The 16,933-nt window shown below is 40.3% G+C and overlaps 1 protein-coding gene across 3 annotated transcripts in view; it reads left to right on the top strand.

The window, feature by feature from the left end:
* LOC138744465 (cGMP-dependent protein kinase 1-like) overlaps positions 1 to 16,933 on the top strand; it is a 592,254-nt gene that overhangs the window by 367,772 nt on the left and 207,549 nt on the right. For all 3 annotated transcript variants that reach the window (XM_069900680.1, XM_069900681.1, XM_069900682.1), the window contains exon 4: positions 3,166 to 3,271. In XM_069900680.1, coding sequence (XP_069756781.1) covers positions 3,166 to 3,271 — 106 coding nt within the window. The remainder of the gene's footprint in view (positions 1 to 3,165; positions 3,272 to 16,933) is intronic.

Below are 16,933 nucleotides of genomic sequence, written 5' to 3' on the forward strand. Positions count from 1 at the left end.
AATTTAAATCGACCAACAGGCGCAGTTCATTCACGAGCACGGAGTGAAATGCTGACTAAAGAAATAAATGTTTTTAACAAAAAGTCTTTGTCTAAAATATGTTGCTTTCTGAATACCTGTGCATATTGATTTTCATCATAAGAATGTTTGATTTTTTTTTAAAGTGATGAAAAACAAAATTTACTGTTTTCTTCCCAATCTCCAAGTCAGAATCTGCATTCAGTTGCCAGGGTTTCTGATGGTGTGCCAGGTCTGGTTAGCTGGGATTACAGAAGCAGGTATGCTAGCCTGATGCTGCAGAATTCCAACTTAATTTATGAGGTAGAATGGAACCCAAGTTCACTAAGTTGCTGCGTGGTGTGAGGAAATGGAATTCTTTAAAAATGGAGGCTTCTCAATTCTATCATGGTTGCAACGATTTTATGCATAACTTGAAAATAACTTTCTTCATGCAATTGTATCCAAATCATCTGTTAATGGGCAAAACAGTGCCACTGGGTTTGTGAAGTTGCGTTGGTTGACTTGCCCAATGTTTTGAATCACCATGCACGCACGCTTTAAAAACAAAATTAGTCTTGAACCTCAGCGAATGCCTTAACTGAAGGGCTGCTCTTGTGTCACACATACGGTCTGTCTATAGTTGCCTCTGTGTTGCAGACTCGGTGAATAATCCACCAGGCTAGTGATTCTTTCTCAAGGCAAGTTTGTAGTTTTCCCAAAAGCCAGTGAAGGAGCCCCAGCACCAATCCCAAAACTGGGAAAAGTGTCATCAATTTATTAAAACATTGTCATTATGGCATATTTCTAAACAATTCAGTTTGTTGGTTGGAAAATAGTGGTGATGTAGCACTTCATTTTTTGTTATCTGTGAAGGGTAACAAAGCATCTGTTCACTTTCCAAAATTGATTGGGAGGTAGTGTTCTGTGATGGTAGATCCTGGCAGCTCAAGGATATACAATGACATCTCTAGCAGCAAGTCAAGTCATTATTGGTAACCCTACCATTAAGTATCAGAGTTCCTGTAACTGGGGACCAGGGACCACTGAGGGAAAAGGCAGGATATTTGTCACTGATGTATTGCCTGTGTTGGCTGAAAATTGAGCAGACAAAGAACTATGTCAATATTTCCTCGGAACAAATTGAATTTATCAAATGCCTTGAATGTAGGTTGTTAAAATATATTGGTGATTATTCAAATCTGGTTGATCAGGTGGATTGATGGATGCAACATTACATATTTATGGTAACCTCCTCAGCCATGTACCCAGATGCGGATCCCCTACAGGGCAGTGATGCTTTGGGATAGGGCTACTTTGCTTAAAAATCTAATCTTGGATCACACAAACTCTAAAGAGTTTGAGGAGATTCAGCAAGTCATTAGACTATCAAACTTCTTCGGATTTATGTTTTAGGTGTCATAAGGATGGAGGTTCTTTTCTACATTCTATTTGGTCATGTGAGGCAGTGAAACCTTTTTGGAATAAACTTTAAGGATATTTAGAAGTTATTTTGAAAGTGAAATTTTTATTTGATCCTTTGGTACTTTTGTTGGATAATATTAAGAGGATTCGTTTAGAATTAAAATTAAATAGATTTAAAAATCACTCTTTTGAGATTGGCTTTAGCTGTGGCTAGAAAATGTTTGGCAATTACTTGGAAAAATGAGATTGATTTGAGTATCCAGAGATGGCGTATGGAGTTGAGGTCTTGTATTCCATTGGAAAAGATAACATACAATATATGTGATAATTACTTTTTTAATCGTAAAACTTGGAGCTCGTATTTGGATTATATGGGGTTGAATTATTAAATCCCCTTCCCACACAGTAGTGGTGTGGCTGCAAACCATGGTATTTAACTGATGAATTTTGATGTTATGTGATCTCCTCTTTCTTTTTGGGGGTAGGTTAGAGAAGGGTGGGTTGGGGTGGGTGGGTTAGGGAAGGGGGGTGGGGGGGTTGCAGGGGATTAGTTTTAAAATATCATGTATGTATTTTGTGTGTTTCTTTTTGTTTTATTCATTAACTGTATGCTTTAACATATGCATCATCATTCAATAAATAAAATGTTTTTAAAAACTTCTACCGGTGAACTGTAGAAATTATACTGACTGGTTACATCACAGCTTGGTTTGGCAATTCTAATGCCCAAGAATGCAGAAGGCAGCAAACATTCCCAAATCTACCACAGCTCTGATCTCCCATCCCTTTTGTGCATCTACGTGAGACACAATCTCAAGCAGGCAACGAACATCATGACTTTTTCTGCTTTTCTTTGGGCAGAAGTTACAGAAGCCCGATAATGCTCGATCAATTGCACAAAGACTGAAGTAATTGGAACTGAAGGCTGTTATTAGCAAGAGATGGACAGCTCACACTGATGCAGACTCAAACTGAGGGTAGGCTTGTGGCATGACAGCCTTTATGTGGAAGAAAGGGGAGGAGTCACGAGCCGGCCAGTAAGAGCAGGGTCAACCAGAAAAGGTCATGTCATTTACATATACACACACCCGAAAACAAGCACCCCTAGCTTCAAGTACAGTTCCTTACTCACATCTATCAGACTCTGGAAACTCCTCTTGTTGCATTAATCATGGACTTCTCTGACAGCAATCTATTTACCCTACATATTTATTGTCTCTTAATTCAATTAAGTTTGCCATCAGAGTTTTGCTTTAGCTGCAGTAAGAAAGGATTTCAGTGCAAATGGAACGTGGAACATTACAGCACATTACAGACCCTCCGGTTCATGATGTTGTTCCAAGCTATGTAAACCCATTCCACAACCATCTAATCCTTTCCTACCTCAGACCCATAATCCTCTTACATCGATGTGCCGTTTCTAAGAGCCTTTCAAATGCTCATTTTGTCCTAGTCTCAACCACGATACCCGGAATGCAGCCACCGTTCTCTTGTTTTAAAAAAAAGTTACCTCTGACATCTCCACTCACCTTAAACAGATATCCTCTGGTATCTGCGATTGTTGCTCCAGGCAAAAAAAACTGTACAATGTGGAAGGCAATGAACTCATTATAATTATGAAACCAGATTAATATTAATGATGCCTATGTTTTACATTTGCTGCCTTTTTAATGGATTTAAATGTGCTGTGTTCCCTTTTCCCACTTGCTGGCTAACAGAGTTTCTCCTTTTGTGGTTTGGCAGCTCTTACAAATGTAAAGCTCTGGGCCATCGATCGACCATGTTTTCAGACGATAATGATGAGGACAGGACTGATCAAGCATGCCGAGTATATGGAGTTTCTAAAGAGGTTCGTTATTTTTGTTGCATTTGTTTGGTCCCTTTTTGAAATGGCGGAAAGGTCAATTTCCACCCACTCCTTATCCGGTCCATCATAACAATTGCTATTAGCCAGCTTGTGGCTTTGCTTCCTCACACAATCCTTATTCTGCTCCCCAAACAATCTAACACTTGGTTGAATTATGTGCACTGTACTTTTGTCATTTGAAAATACGACTGTGAAGCTCCAGATGTACGTGTGGGCAACATAAAACACCAACTTTAATGTGATTACAGAGGTCAGCTGTATAAATTATGACTCACCAGTTTCTTATTGTGGCACAATAAAAAAACTAATAGGTAAACAAGTTGCAGTTTATCTTTCCAAAAGCAATTGCCACGTATTGATGATCGTATCCTTCCATAATTTGCTTACAGAAGGGTTAATAGGGAAGATTATTTTAAAGTAATAATGTAAGGAGTTGCTGATAGATCTATCATAAGAAATGAAACTAAATAAATTTTGCAAACTATTACATGAAGATTGGTGCAAGACAGGATAGAAATTGAAGACTTTTTTTTGTCACCACATCGCACAAATAACAAGATGCTGGAACTTATCCTCACTTCCAAGGAAGGAAAACAGAAGGCACTGCGGAAAATCATTTGCGATTCAGACAAGATAACAATTTTCTGACAGTCAAGAAGGATTAATCTAAATGATGCAAGGAGCAATTTTTTTTTCAAGTCTAGAACATGCCAAAATTAAACTTTTACTTTTAGTGGGAGTAAAAGCTTAACTCTTACTGTTTTTTGTTTATTTTGGCAAGCAGGGATTGCTTTGAAGATCATTTAGGATAAAGCCATGACTAATGAACGGAATGCAGTGGGGTGACAAATAGGGCATGGGAATGATAGTGTAACACACTTTAATCCTTCCCAGTGGAATTTTCAATATTTCATCTTAAAACTTTTTGATCATCAAACTGGTTTGATGATCTTATTTTACTGGAGACATAGAAAGAAGTCTTGTGTACTTTCCTTAAGCTTGCACCTTTAAATTTAAATTTAGACATACACCATGGTAACAGGCCATTTCAGCCCACAAGTCCATGCCACCTAATTTATGCCCCCTTAACCTACACCCCGCCCAGTATGTTTTTTTTTAATAGTGGGAGGAAACAAGAGCCCCTGCAGTCATCCATGCAGACATGGGGAGAATGTACAGACAGCACAGGATTCGAACTTGGTCCAGTAAAGGCATGGCACTAACGGCTACGCCAACCGTGCCACTGTTAGTTTCTGTCTTTTGTAAATTTCCTGAAAAGATCCAAATTATTATCAGAGTTTGATTCATTTTATGTACAGGCACAAGTGGACCTTATATTTAACCCTATTCTACAGGTTTACAAATTACAATTATTGTTCCGAGACCAGGAACTGGAGCATCATCTCCAGCCAGGCAATAGGCTTTTTTATCCATAGTTTTAAATTGGAAGTGCATTGTTCAGGAATTATCGAGATAAAAGAATGAAATTTTGATGCAATATATTCTCTGGCTCAGGTAGCTGTAATTGAGTCAGTATATTCAAGACTCAGGCACCACCCAGATTAGTGGAAAGTATCCCTGCTAAGTGGAAGAACATTTAGACCAGTGATCTCACAGCTCCCACAATCTGGGTTCATTCTCGACTTTGGGTGTTTCTTGCATGGAGTTTGCTGGTTCTCTCAGTGCTCTGGTTTCCTCTTGCATCCTGAAGACGTGCTTGTTATGGGAACACGCATAAACGTAGAGTTACATTGTATGGGGAGGTTCAGTTTGGCACCATCTTATCATGAATGAAGATGCCTACAGTTTCTCTAGAGAGAGAGGTTATTTTCAAAGGGAAAATGCATAAAAAAGTGGCGATGAGGATGGGATAAAGTTGAAAAATCCACATTCTGAACGACAGGATCTACAAGATTTCAGGGGAAAAAGGGCTTCAAAGGTGAAAATTTGGTAAGAAAGAACGACGACAAGAATGATGTCAAGCTGCAGCGAGAAGAAAGCATGTGCTCGGAAGCAGGATAAAAGGACAAAACTTGAGATGAAGATGACAGAAAAGAGAGAAAGTGAGTAAGAAGGAGAGGAAAAAGTAAGAGAGAAGGAGAAAAGAGAAAGAGAGAGAAACAGTAAAGGGAGACAGGGTGCCCACAGAGGGGCCGAGCAGCCAGGACGGGACGCTGCCAGCCCAGATGATGGTGCGGAAAAGTGATGCACTAGCCAGTGAGTCAGGCGGCTGTCTCAGTGCAGCACTCCCCATCTTCAGAATATCTGGGAAGAGATTGGAATTCCAGAAGATCAAAGACTGCAAAGAACAGAACTTGTTAAAAGGCATATTAAGGGCCTTTTGGATATGATGATTGCAGAGGAAGAAAAATTAAGGCAATGGCTGAAAAAGAACTTTGCTGTGTACCAGAAAGAGCATGCAATGTGGCAGGAACTCAGTTTGGATGCATGTCTGCCAGAGGAAGGTTGCACAATGCTGCAGATGGAAAATGATTTGCGGATACATTTGGAGGTCTTTTGAAGGGGGAGAAAGAGATTATGCAAAATTAAAGTGCCTTAAGGAGGAAGATGAAGAGCTTTGTGATGTCTTGTGTACAACAGGGTACTCTTAATGATTATAATGTTGTCCCCAGTTTTGAACAGGTAGATGCATTTTGTCAGCAGGTTGCTTCACTTAATGAAGAAAAGGAATGCAGAAGGGCTGAGTTCGTAGAAACGAAAAAACTCAAAGAAGTGTTTTCAGGCCACTTAAGGCAGATGAGATGAACTTTAAAATCTTCATGGAAATGGACAAAGAAGTGGGAAAACACACGAGAGGGAATGATGATGATAAGGAAAAATAAAGGGGACATGAGCGAAGGAAACGGCAGCAAGGGGAACTAAGATAAGGCACGTAGAGAACAGGAAAGGCAGAAACGGCGAGAGCAGGAGGAAAAGTTTGATGGGAAACGTTCAACAAACTTGGATGACAGGGAATCTAAGCAGGACTCACTGGAGGAAGGAGAACTTCAAGAACACAAGATGGAGAAAACCATTCGCAATTCACCACACAGACGAGAAGAGTCGATATAGGAACGAGGTGAGGAGGATGATTCTTTGGCAATTAAACCTCCTCAACAAACCTCTGTAAAAGTTGAAAGATCATACTCCGGTTTGGTGTTCTTCATCCCTGAGTAGATCCAAGGGGGAAAGACATCTTCCAGTACATTTAAAAGACTATGTGCAGTGAATTAAAGACTTTATTCAGTACATCGCAAAGACTATGGTGGGGGGTGTCTTAAAGACTTTGTATGCCTCCATTTAATACATTTTAAGTTAGGTAGCAGAGGATTTATAGTTACCTTGACTAGTGGAAGTTATGGTTAAATTCTCTGTAGTGTTAACATAGTTAAATTTAACTTTGAACTTATTTACCATTAAGCATGATAGGCTCTATCAATAACCACAGCATCATCGACTGCAGCAACAATAGGCTTTAATGCGCACAAGACTGGCTGGTCCAGATCCAGGTTCAGGATCGCTGGAAAAGGGGAGGTAACATGACCTTTATGGCCAGGGCAAAAGGGGAGGAGACTTAAGGATGAGCCATTAGTGGGCGGGCCAGCATCATATACGCCATAACTGGTAGGGGCTATACAATGGAGGAAAACACAAAGCACAATTTTTTTTTGAGGGGTAAGAGTGTTATGCGCGAGTGATATCATAGACACAGAGTTACATTGTATGGGAAATTCAGTTTGGCGCCTTCTTGGCATGAATAAAGATGCTTACAGCTTCTCTCTAGTGAGGTTACTTTCAATGGGAAAATACATGACAGCGCTGGTAGGTTAATTAGCTCCAGTAAATTGCTTCCAGTGTGTGTGGTGGCAGGAGGATTAGGGGTTGGTGGACAAGTGAGAGACAATAAGGTACAGGGAAATACGTGGGTGAATGAAATGAGGGGAATGTTCTGCAGGAGCTAGCGTGGGCTGAAGTGACCTCTTATGGAATGAGGAACATAAGGGCTCTCTCCATTCTTTCCCATTATCACTTCTCCAGTGTCATTTTCCAGTGGTTTGATGTCCACTTTTGCCACTCTTTAACTTTTTCAAATCAACTTTATTTATTGTCCATACCATGCTCGCATGGTAGGACAAGATAGCATTTCTCCAGGAGCTCAGAGCATATTTACATAGATATAAGTTAAGAAAGAAGTTAACGTATTAAAATATTAAGACGCATACACTGAAAGTCCACGGGGCACTATGTACATCTCTACTGGGAGTTCAGCAGTCTGATGGCTTGGGGGAATAAAACTGTTTCCCACTCTGGACCTAAGTGCCTGAATGCTTCGGTACCTCCTTCCAGATGGCAGAAGGGAGAACAATTTACATATGGGATGTGTAGGGTCTTGCACAATGTTTATGGCTTTCCACCTGCATCAAGATGTACCATCTCAGAAGGCAAGACCCTGCAGAGGATAGTGAAGTCAGTGGAATTTGATCAGAAATACCAGCGCTTCTGAATCCAACTGGCTGGTAAATTGGGCATCCGTGAGTGTGGAAGTCCCATCATTGTTTATAATGTGATGCAGAAGCCAGTTTAAAGTCAACCACATGAATGGAGGAATGGGAGCCAGATTTATGTCAGACTGTGTAAATAAATAAATATTGATCTTGTTCCCTCAAAGACATTAGTGTGGTGTATGTAAGTTAAATAATATAGTTAAGATTGGTGGTATAATAAAACCCCCAGTATCCAGCACCTATGGGGATTGGTAGATGCTGAATTAGTGTATTTGCTGTTTGCTTGAGATTGGGTGTGACGTGATTGGTGAATTAACCACCAGGCATGCCTATTTTACACTTTTGGTTATCTTGCCTATAGTGTCCGAATTTTTTTTTTTGCTGATTGCTTGAGGCTGCCAGTTGCTTGAATTCCAGATGACGGGAATTTTATTATCTAATTTTATATAACATTGCACCAGTTATTGGTGTTTAATTGGGAGCTATTGCTGTTAATATAGGACATTCCTTTTCTGGACCTCCTTCTGTCTAATTCAGTGGTTTTCATACTGCTTCCCTAAACTCACATTCCACCTTAAGTAATCCCTTACTAATTACAGAGCACCTATGGCATAAGGATTGCTTAAGGTGGTCTGTGAGTGGGAAGGGAAGATTGAGAACCACTGCTCTAGTCCTAATTGTTACTGAAATATTTGGCCCATTTCCTTTGGAGTTATGAAACCGTGCACATAACGAGTCAATTAACGATAAAAACAGTGGTTTTCAAACCTTTTTAACCATATAACCATATAACCACTTACAGCACAGAACAGGCCAGTTCGGCCCCACTAGTCCATGCTGTAACAAATTCCCACCCTCCTAGTCCCACTTATCAGCACCCAGTCCATACCCCTCCAGTCCTCTCCTCTCCATGTAACTATCCAGTCTATCCATAAATGTAACCAATGATCCCGCCTCAACCACGTCTGCCGGAAGCTCATTCCACATCCCTACCACCCTTTGCATAAAGAAATTTCCCCTCATGCTCCCCTTATAATTTTCCCCCTTCAACCTTAAACCATGCCCTCTAGTTTGAATCTCCCCCACTCTTAATTGAAAAAGCCTATCCACATTTACTCTGACCCTTTTAAAATCTTAAACACCTCTATCAAGTCCCCCCACAATCTTCTACGCTCCAGTCTGCACAACCTTTCCCTGTAACTCAAACCTTGAAATCCTGTCAACATTCTTGTGAACCTTCTCTGCACTCTCTCTATTTTGTTTATATCTTTCCTATAATTTGGTGACCAAAACTGTACATAGTACTCCAAATTTGGCCTCACCAATGCCTTGTACAATTTCATCATAACCTCCCTACTCTTGAATTCAATACTCCGATTTATGAAGGCCAACATTCCAAATGCCTTCTTCACACCATCTACCTGAGTATCAGCCTTGAGGGTACTATTTACCATCACTCCTAAATCCCTTTGTTGCTCTGCACATCTCAATAGCCTACCATTTAATGCATATGCCCTATTTAGATTTGCCTTTCCAAAATGTAACACCTCACACTTATCTGCATTAAATTCCATCAGCCATTTCTCAGCCCACACCTCCAGCCTTCCTAAATCACCTTTTAATCTACGGTAATCTTCCTCACTGTCCACAACACCACCAATCTTTGTATCATCCGCAAACGCTTATCCAATTCTCCACCCCTACTTCCAGATCGTTAATATATATAACAAACAATAGTGGACCCAGGACCGATCCCTGAGGAACTCCACTAGTCACTGGCCTCCAATTGGACAAACAATTTTCTACCACTACTCTCTGACACCTCCCATCCAACCATTCCTGAATCCATTTCACTACCTCCTTATTTATACCTAATGCCTCCACCTTTTTTCCTAACCTCCTGTGGGGAACTTTGTCAAAAGCTTTACTAAAGTCTAAATAGACAACATCCACAGCTTTCCCTTCATCAACCTTTTTTGTAACTCCCTCGAAAAACTCAATCAGGTTTGTCAAGCATGATCTACCCCTGACAAAACCATGCTGATTACTCCCTATCAATCTCTGTACCTCCAAATATTTGTAAATATTTCCACTCACACCACCTTAAGTAATCCCTTACTAATCACAGAGCACCTATGGCGTAGAGATTGCTTAAGGTGGAATGTAAGTTGGGGGGGTGGTGGGCAGTTTGCAAACCACTGATCTAATTGCTTCTGCTTTCAACAGCACAAATAAATCCATAGATTAGTAAATCTGTTCAATTATTATAAAAACAAATAGGTTCATGGTTGTATTTACTGACACCAGCATTTGGAACTGAAATGAGCTCAAATGGATTAAAATTCCCCATTTAAATTAGTCACCAACATCGGCTGAGAGAGACTTTAAAATGTCATCTCTAAATGGTTGCTATATTCCGTAAGATATGAACATACTTCGCGCAGTTTGAATCTGTAGACTCCTGGATGAGAAGACAGGTTACAATGAGTGAGGTCAAGTAGCCTTAGGAGCTATTTAAAACAGAGAAGGAGAACAATACAGTTACTTAATGTGACTTAATTAAGAAATCAAAATCTGCTGAAGCAGTTTAGTTCACTGATCATGCTCCATTGAAACAGTTGGATTACCTATGATGGGTAGATGGAGACATGAGGGAGTAGATTATGATGGGTAGATGGAGACATGAGGGAGTAGATTATGATGGGTAGATGGAGACATGAGGGAGTAGATTATGATGGGTAGGTGGAGACATGGGGGAGTAGATTATGATGGGTAGGTGGAGACATGAGGGAGTAGATTTTCTTTATCGTCACATTGGCGGCTCATCTTCCACTCAGCCCTTTTCTGTGATCTTGACTCTCAATAATTTAAGTGATAATGCCGGGGAGAGTATGCAGTGTCGCTGAGTGTTGGGAGTATAAGAGTGGAGATATGCATAAAATTAGAATAATTAAGGGAGAAGAGGGTCTCGTGCCTCACCACAGAGAGGTATATTATTTCAGATGGCTAGAGAGACTGCTGGAAAATAAATTCTTCTTAAATTAAAAAGTGTGTTTCTCCTTTGTGAAGGGTATTGTATGTTCTGCAGCCATAATCTCATAGCGTCATGTAGTAGCACACAGGCTCTTCAGACCAACTTGCCCATGCCAGTCAAGTTGGCAGTCTGAATTAGTTCTATTTGCCTGCACTTGGTCCAAATCCCTCTAAACCTTTGCTACCCATGAATCTAATCATCTTAAGTCAAAGTCCCAATCAGCACTTACCAGTCAAACTCAACTTTTGTGGTTGTGTGCACTGGCGATTTTGAGGGTATACAGAGTTTATTTTTGATGAAAATTGCAGAACGTCTTGATGCATACCCAGGTTTCCTTATGTACCTGACATTCATTTTAAGTATCTTGTCCTCAGTTTGTTGGCCAATTTAAGGATGGCCAGTGGCCTCAAGCTCCATTGGGCCTGCTTTGTTGCCGAGCATTTGAACATGGTATATCATGCTTAGATATCTTGGATGGAATCAGGAAATGGGTCCCATATTTGGATGAGGAAGGAGGGTGGGATCGGACAGATTGTTTGATAACTGGTGGAAGGAGAGGCTGACTTGGCATTTATCTTGGGGCAGCAAATTGGAGTAGGGGTAGTAGTGTGAGAGAATTGATGGTAATAATCTTGCAATGAGGAGCACACTGAAATGTTTGGGTAAAGACTTGATAGATAAGTATTCGAAAGAACCAATGATTTAAGGGCTATGGAGAACCGTCACAGCTGTGGAAAGCACAGTGCAGCCAGGATCATATTGAATTGTCCAGTCAGGCTTGCAGGCCTGGTATCCTACTCTTATCTTCTTGTGTCCTTAATAAGTTTGGCTTAATTGCCAGGTCTCCTGGTGTGCATTGCTCCGGAAAGACCATGTTTGTGCCAGGAATGCCAAACAATCCCCACTCTCAGAACGTCGCAGTCGGGGTTCCACAGCAGTGCTCCAAGAGTTCAGTTGCACAGGGACAAAGGTGACCCATGCTTCCCCCAACCTAACAGCTACATCAGAGGAGCAAAGGTAACTTGCACCTGAAGTATAAAGTCAAATATCTGGTGCAGTGTTTACAGACCAGAAATCATTATCACGTTTAATAGAAAAGTCTATCACTGCAAACAAAGCAGCATTCTGTCATTGAATGTCTGGATAGCTGGGCATGATGGGAACTCACCTACTCATTTCCACTTTATTTTACTGGGTGGAGGCACTATGTAAAAAAAAGTCGAATGTAGTGGGACATCCCGGTTGCAGGAAAAGCAGGGACCTGTTCCCCCCCTCACATAGAGGAACTGTGCTGGTTTATCACAAAGCTGTTCCCCCACCCCTCACATAGAGGAACTGTGCTGGTTTATCACAAAGCTGTTCCCCCACCCCTCACATAGAGGAACTGTCCTGGTTTATCACAAAGCTGCAAACTGCACGAGGATACAGAAAGGCTGAGGTTTGCAGACAGCACCACCTATGGATTTTGTCTGCTTTATGCAGTGGTAATTGTCGCCTGAAATCAGGAGTTATAACGTGAGCACATCCACTGAAGCACACCAAATAGGAGCAAGAGCTGTCCACCCAGCCCCTCCAACCAACCCAACTGTTCAATTATAATGTTCCTAACCTGATTGTAACCTCATTTTTGCCATCCTATCTACCTGGGGTAAATTTAATTCCCTTTGCCTATCAAGTATATATATATCTATATAATATATATATCTGTTTTAAAAATAATATTTAAAGACCGTTTTCACTCCCCTTTGAGAAAGAGTTCCAAAGACTCATAGTTGACGAAGAAACACTCATCTCCAGTTTAAATGGGCAACCCTTTATTTTTAACCAATGACTCCTGGTTCTGGATTCTCCCATATTTGGAAACACCCTTCAGTCTCTTAAGGCTCTTCATGATCATTAGTTTATTGTCATATTCTTTGTACAAGGTACATGTGAACTGAAAATCTTACTTGCAGCTGTGCAGGTACTTTGTAAAAAAAAAATTACTACTACAAAAAAAAGCAATTGCTATAGTATACCTAGTGTATTGAATTAAAAAGGGAATAAATGTAACCAACGAATTGATAATAAATATTCAGAGTTATCGAACTTTTTTAAAAATGACTTGGCAATGATGCTGACAACCCTTTTGTGGTGTGGGATTAATGTACAGGGGGAGGTTCAAGAGTCAAATGGCTGTTGAAAAGAAACTGTTCTTGAAACTAGGGGTGCTGGTTTTCAGGCTTCTGTACCTGCTGCCCGAAGATAGCAGTGAGAAGAGGATATGACCAGGGCAATAGGGGTCCTTTTTGATGTTGGCTGCTTTCTTGAGGCACCTCACATAGATGCCTTCAAGGGATGGGCGGTTGGAGCCTGTTTTCAACATGGCTATGTTTGTTATTTTCTAGAGCTGTCTGTATTACTGGTCAGCCAAATTTCTAAAGCAAGCCATGATGCAACCAGTCGGTATATTTTACGCAGTACACCTGTAGAAATTTGACGGAGTATTCAACGACATACCAAATCTTCTCAGACTCTTTAGAAAGTAGAGACATTGGTGTGCTTTCTTCAGGGTTGCCTCGATGTGTTCCTTCCTGGACAGTTCATCTGAAATATGAAATCCCAGGCTATCTGTCACTGACCCATCAATCCTCACAAGTGCCTGGGCCCTTGACCACTTTTTCCTAAAATCAACAATGAGGTCCTTGGCCTTGGTGACATTGTTTAGCTCTTTTTTTTTGGGGGGAAGGGGATATTATTAAATTGATTGAAAGGTTGTGCTGATTTTGGGTTATTGATCTGAAACATTAACCATCTTTCTCTACTGATAATGGCATTACCTTTCAAACCCATCAGCATTTTCAGTTTTTAGTTCCGATTACCTGTATTGGTGGTTTTTTTTTACTTCCTCACTAAAATAAATTGCATGACTTACTGGATCAAAATAAAATTGGTTGAAGCACATCTTAGTCCCAGTTGATCTCATTTATATTATAATGCTCCCATTTCAGTAGATTTAAATATATAGCAAAAATAGGAAAAATTCAAAAGCTTTTACCATATTGTTGAAAACATCGTAATCTACATTATGAAGTGTGCCCTGCACCAATTGCATGACAAAAGACTGATGTACAGAGATGCTTGGACATTTGAAGTGGGTATTCAATGGTAGATAATAAATGCCTAAAAATGAATGGAAAATCCATTCATGTTTGCAGTCATCAACTACCTTACCTGTGAGCACAAAAGCAATCTGCTGGAGGAACTCAGCAAGTCAGGCAGCATCTGCGAAGGCACAGTAGATGTTTCAGGTTGAGATTCTGCATCAGGACAGAGATTGCAGATTCCAAGATCGGACATCCCTTGAGTCGTTTTCTTACCTGTGCATGTGGGGCCTGTTCCAGTAGTACTTAAAGGGACTGCCTGGTTCTAGCACTAAAAATTGGGTACAGTCAAGTTCAGCTTGAAAGTTTACTTTGCCCTTGGGCACCAGTAGTGCAACATAACCCACCCAATAAGAACATTTCCACCCCATCCTCCTCCTCCACTCCCTGCCACCACATCTCAATTTAGACCGCAACCATACCAAGCAGCTGTTGGCAACCCACTCTTGTCAGTCCAAGATGATGTCATCTCTAACGTCCATTCTCCCTCCACCACCACCACCCCTGGCCTGCCTGGGCTCCTCTCCATTCTGACCTTCCACTTTTTAATTGATAATGGCTTTCCTTTGTTCACTTCACAATGGAAGAGCAAATGGAGAAAAGATGACATTGCATGTTAAATATGCAAAGTATTTACCACAGTGTGAGAAGCCTTTGGTCTTGGATACTATTAAGTTTCACAGTTTTGGACTTAACCCCATTATATTTCCCAGTAAGAACAATTCTAGGTTTTGTGGAAATGGAATTACAATAATCTGTTCTAAAAAGAATTTTTTTAATCCACCCAAAAAGGTCTCGCTTTGGAACACAATCGGGTGTAAAAAAGTTCCTATCTCCTTGCCATATCTAAAACATTTATCTCATAAACCTGATTTTAAGTTATTTAATTTCTGTGGCGTGAGATATAACTTACGTAAAAGATTGTATTATACTAATCCATACCTTATATTTATTATATTTATCATACTGTCCTTACATAAATCAGGCCAGATTTGCTCATCAATATTTATATTTACGCTGATTCCCATCTCTGTCTAGACTTGTGGATATATTTCTTAATGCTGAGGGGAATCAAGGGGAATGGGATGAAGACAGGTAAAGGGGACTGAAGTAGCTGTTCCACTATGATGGTGGAACAGGTCTAAAAAGCAGAATGGCCTTCTGCTCTTACTTTCCTTGTTTCTAACAAAACTAAATTACATTATATTTGTATGCAGTTGGTTGCCTGTTTTCTCCAATTTTATGTAGAATAATTCCTTGAAGCCATTCTGTTCAAATTATTATTCTGATGTGATTTAATTGTCAGTAAAAATAAAATCTACCCATGTTATTTTTTTCTTGTTGCATATCAAATGAACTGAAAAGTATTACTGCGCTGGAGGGAATCGTAATCCATAAACTAACCCTGCAGTTTGGTGTTCCTGTTTCTGTAAGCACATGCTCTCAGGGTGATTTTGCCTTCCTCGTGGCATATATTTGTGCTTTTAAGGTGGATATGTTGAATGCGATTCTTCTGTGGGAATTAAAACATTTTTCTACTTAACATCATGAGAAAAATTAATTGTACGCCACTGCAGAATGCATTGGATTATGTTTGCCTGGAGAAAAACAATTGATTATTGAAGTGGAACCCAGAAAATTTTCATGCAGATTATGGTATTATTCTTCTGATAAAATTGGAGGAAATTCACTTTCCTAGCTCAATGCAAGAGTTTTTTTTGTAGGGTTTCATCAAGAAGATCTGCAGTTGCTGGGATCAATGCAATGCATAACTGTGTGGGAGAAACATGACAGGTTGTGCAGAATCCATAGGAAGTAAAGGGTAACTGCTTTTCCCTGACAAATGGGCAGCCCTAAAACTTGGGTTCCTCTATGATTCCTGTGGATGCTGTGTAAACTGCCAAGTTTTGAGTCGTGGTGTGGCTTTAATGCTGACATCCACAATGCATGGTCATGTGAGTTCCATTTCAATATACCTATAATCCACGAGTGGGACAGCACATATTTTGCATCCTGACAATAAAATTTAACTCTCCGTTCTCAATGGAGGCCACGGCCCCACCCCCTCCCAGGGGGCCACAGCATATTTAAAGGAGGCCGTGGACAAATCATAAAATATTTTAAAGTGCTTTATGTAGTCGGTAGGAGCAAAGTACTGAACTTGACTGCGTCACAGGGAAAGGAGCCCATAAATTTTCAGCAATAGTCCAAAAGGAGCCATAAGCAACAACAAAAAAAGTAGGTTGAGAATGGTTTCTCTAAGCCTGAGTAGTGCCCAAGCCATATATCCCTTCTCATGAATGGTTCCTGGACATAAGCAGAGTTGTCCGTCTACCCACCCAGATGCTGTACAATTGAACCGGTGCCTTGTTCTCTTTGTATTTTCATGCTTCTGAAATGAAGATCTTTATCACAACAGCTACATCAATTAATTTATATGTGCACCAGCTCTCGAGCCAGTTTTGAAGCTCACACAATATCCAGCAGATTTCAAAGCAGGAATGAAATAACGGGCAGAGATTTGGCATTTACCAAGATGCCTAAATGTAGCATGAGCAAAAATAAAAGTCAAGAGGCAGAGATTGAAGTAAAAACACAATCCCGGAGAAATTCAGCAGGTTAAACAACGAGCTTTATATAGCAAAGATAAATAGACAATTTCGTATTGTAAAATTATGTTAACATTTGGGGGGGGGGGGGTGAAGTTACCCATTTTGTGGTGTGACAAATAACAGTACTTCATTCTTTCATTCTTTACATACTCTCCTCAGTCATGAAGACACGCCATCTTCCTCAAACTCACGCCCCAGTCATCTTCATTTTCTTACCTTGGCCGAGTGGCTAGTGGCAACTTTAGTTTTTGAGTAGATCAAATAATTTTCAAGTTAACATGATCTATCTAATCCTTCCTGGCTTGCATTGATCTGGAAAGGTTAAGCAATAGGCACAGAATCATTTTTTT

This window comes from Narcine bancroftii, chromosome 10 (assembly GCF_036971445.1).
Source record: "Narcine bancroftii isolate sNarBan1 chromosome 10, sNarBan1.hap1, whole genome shotgun sequence".
NCBI lineage: Eukaryota > Metazoa > Chordata > Chondrichthyes > Torpediniformes > Narcinidae > Narcine > Narcine bancroftii.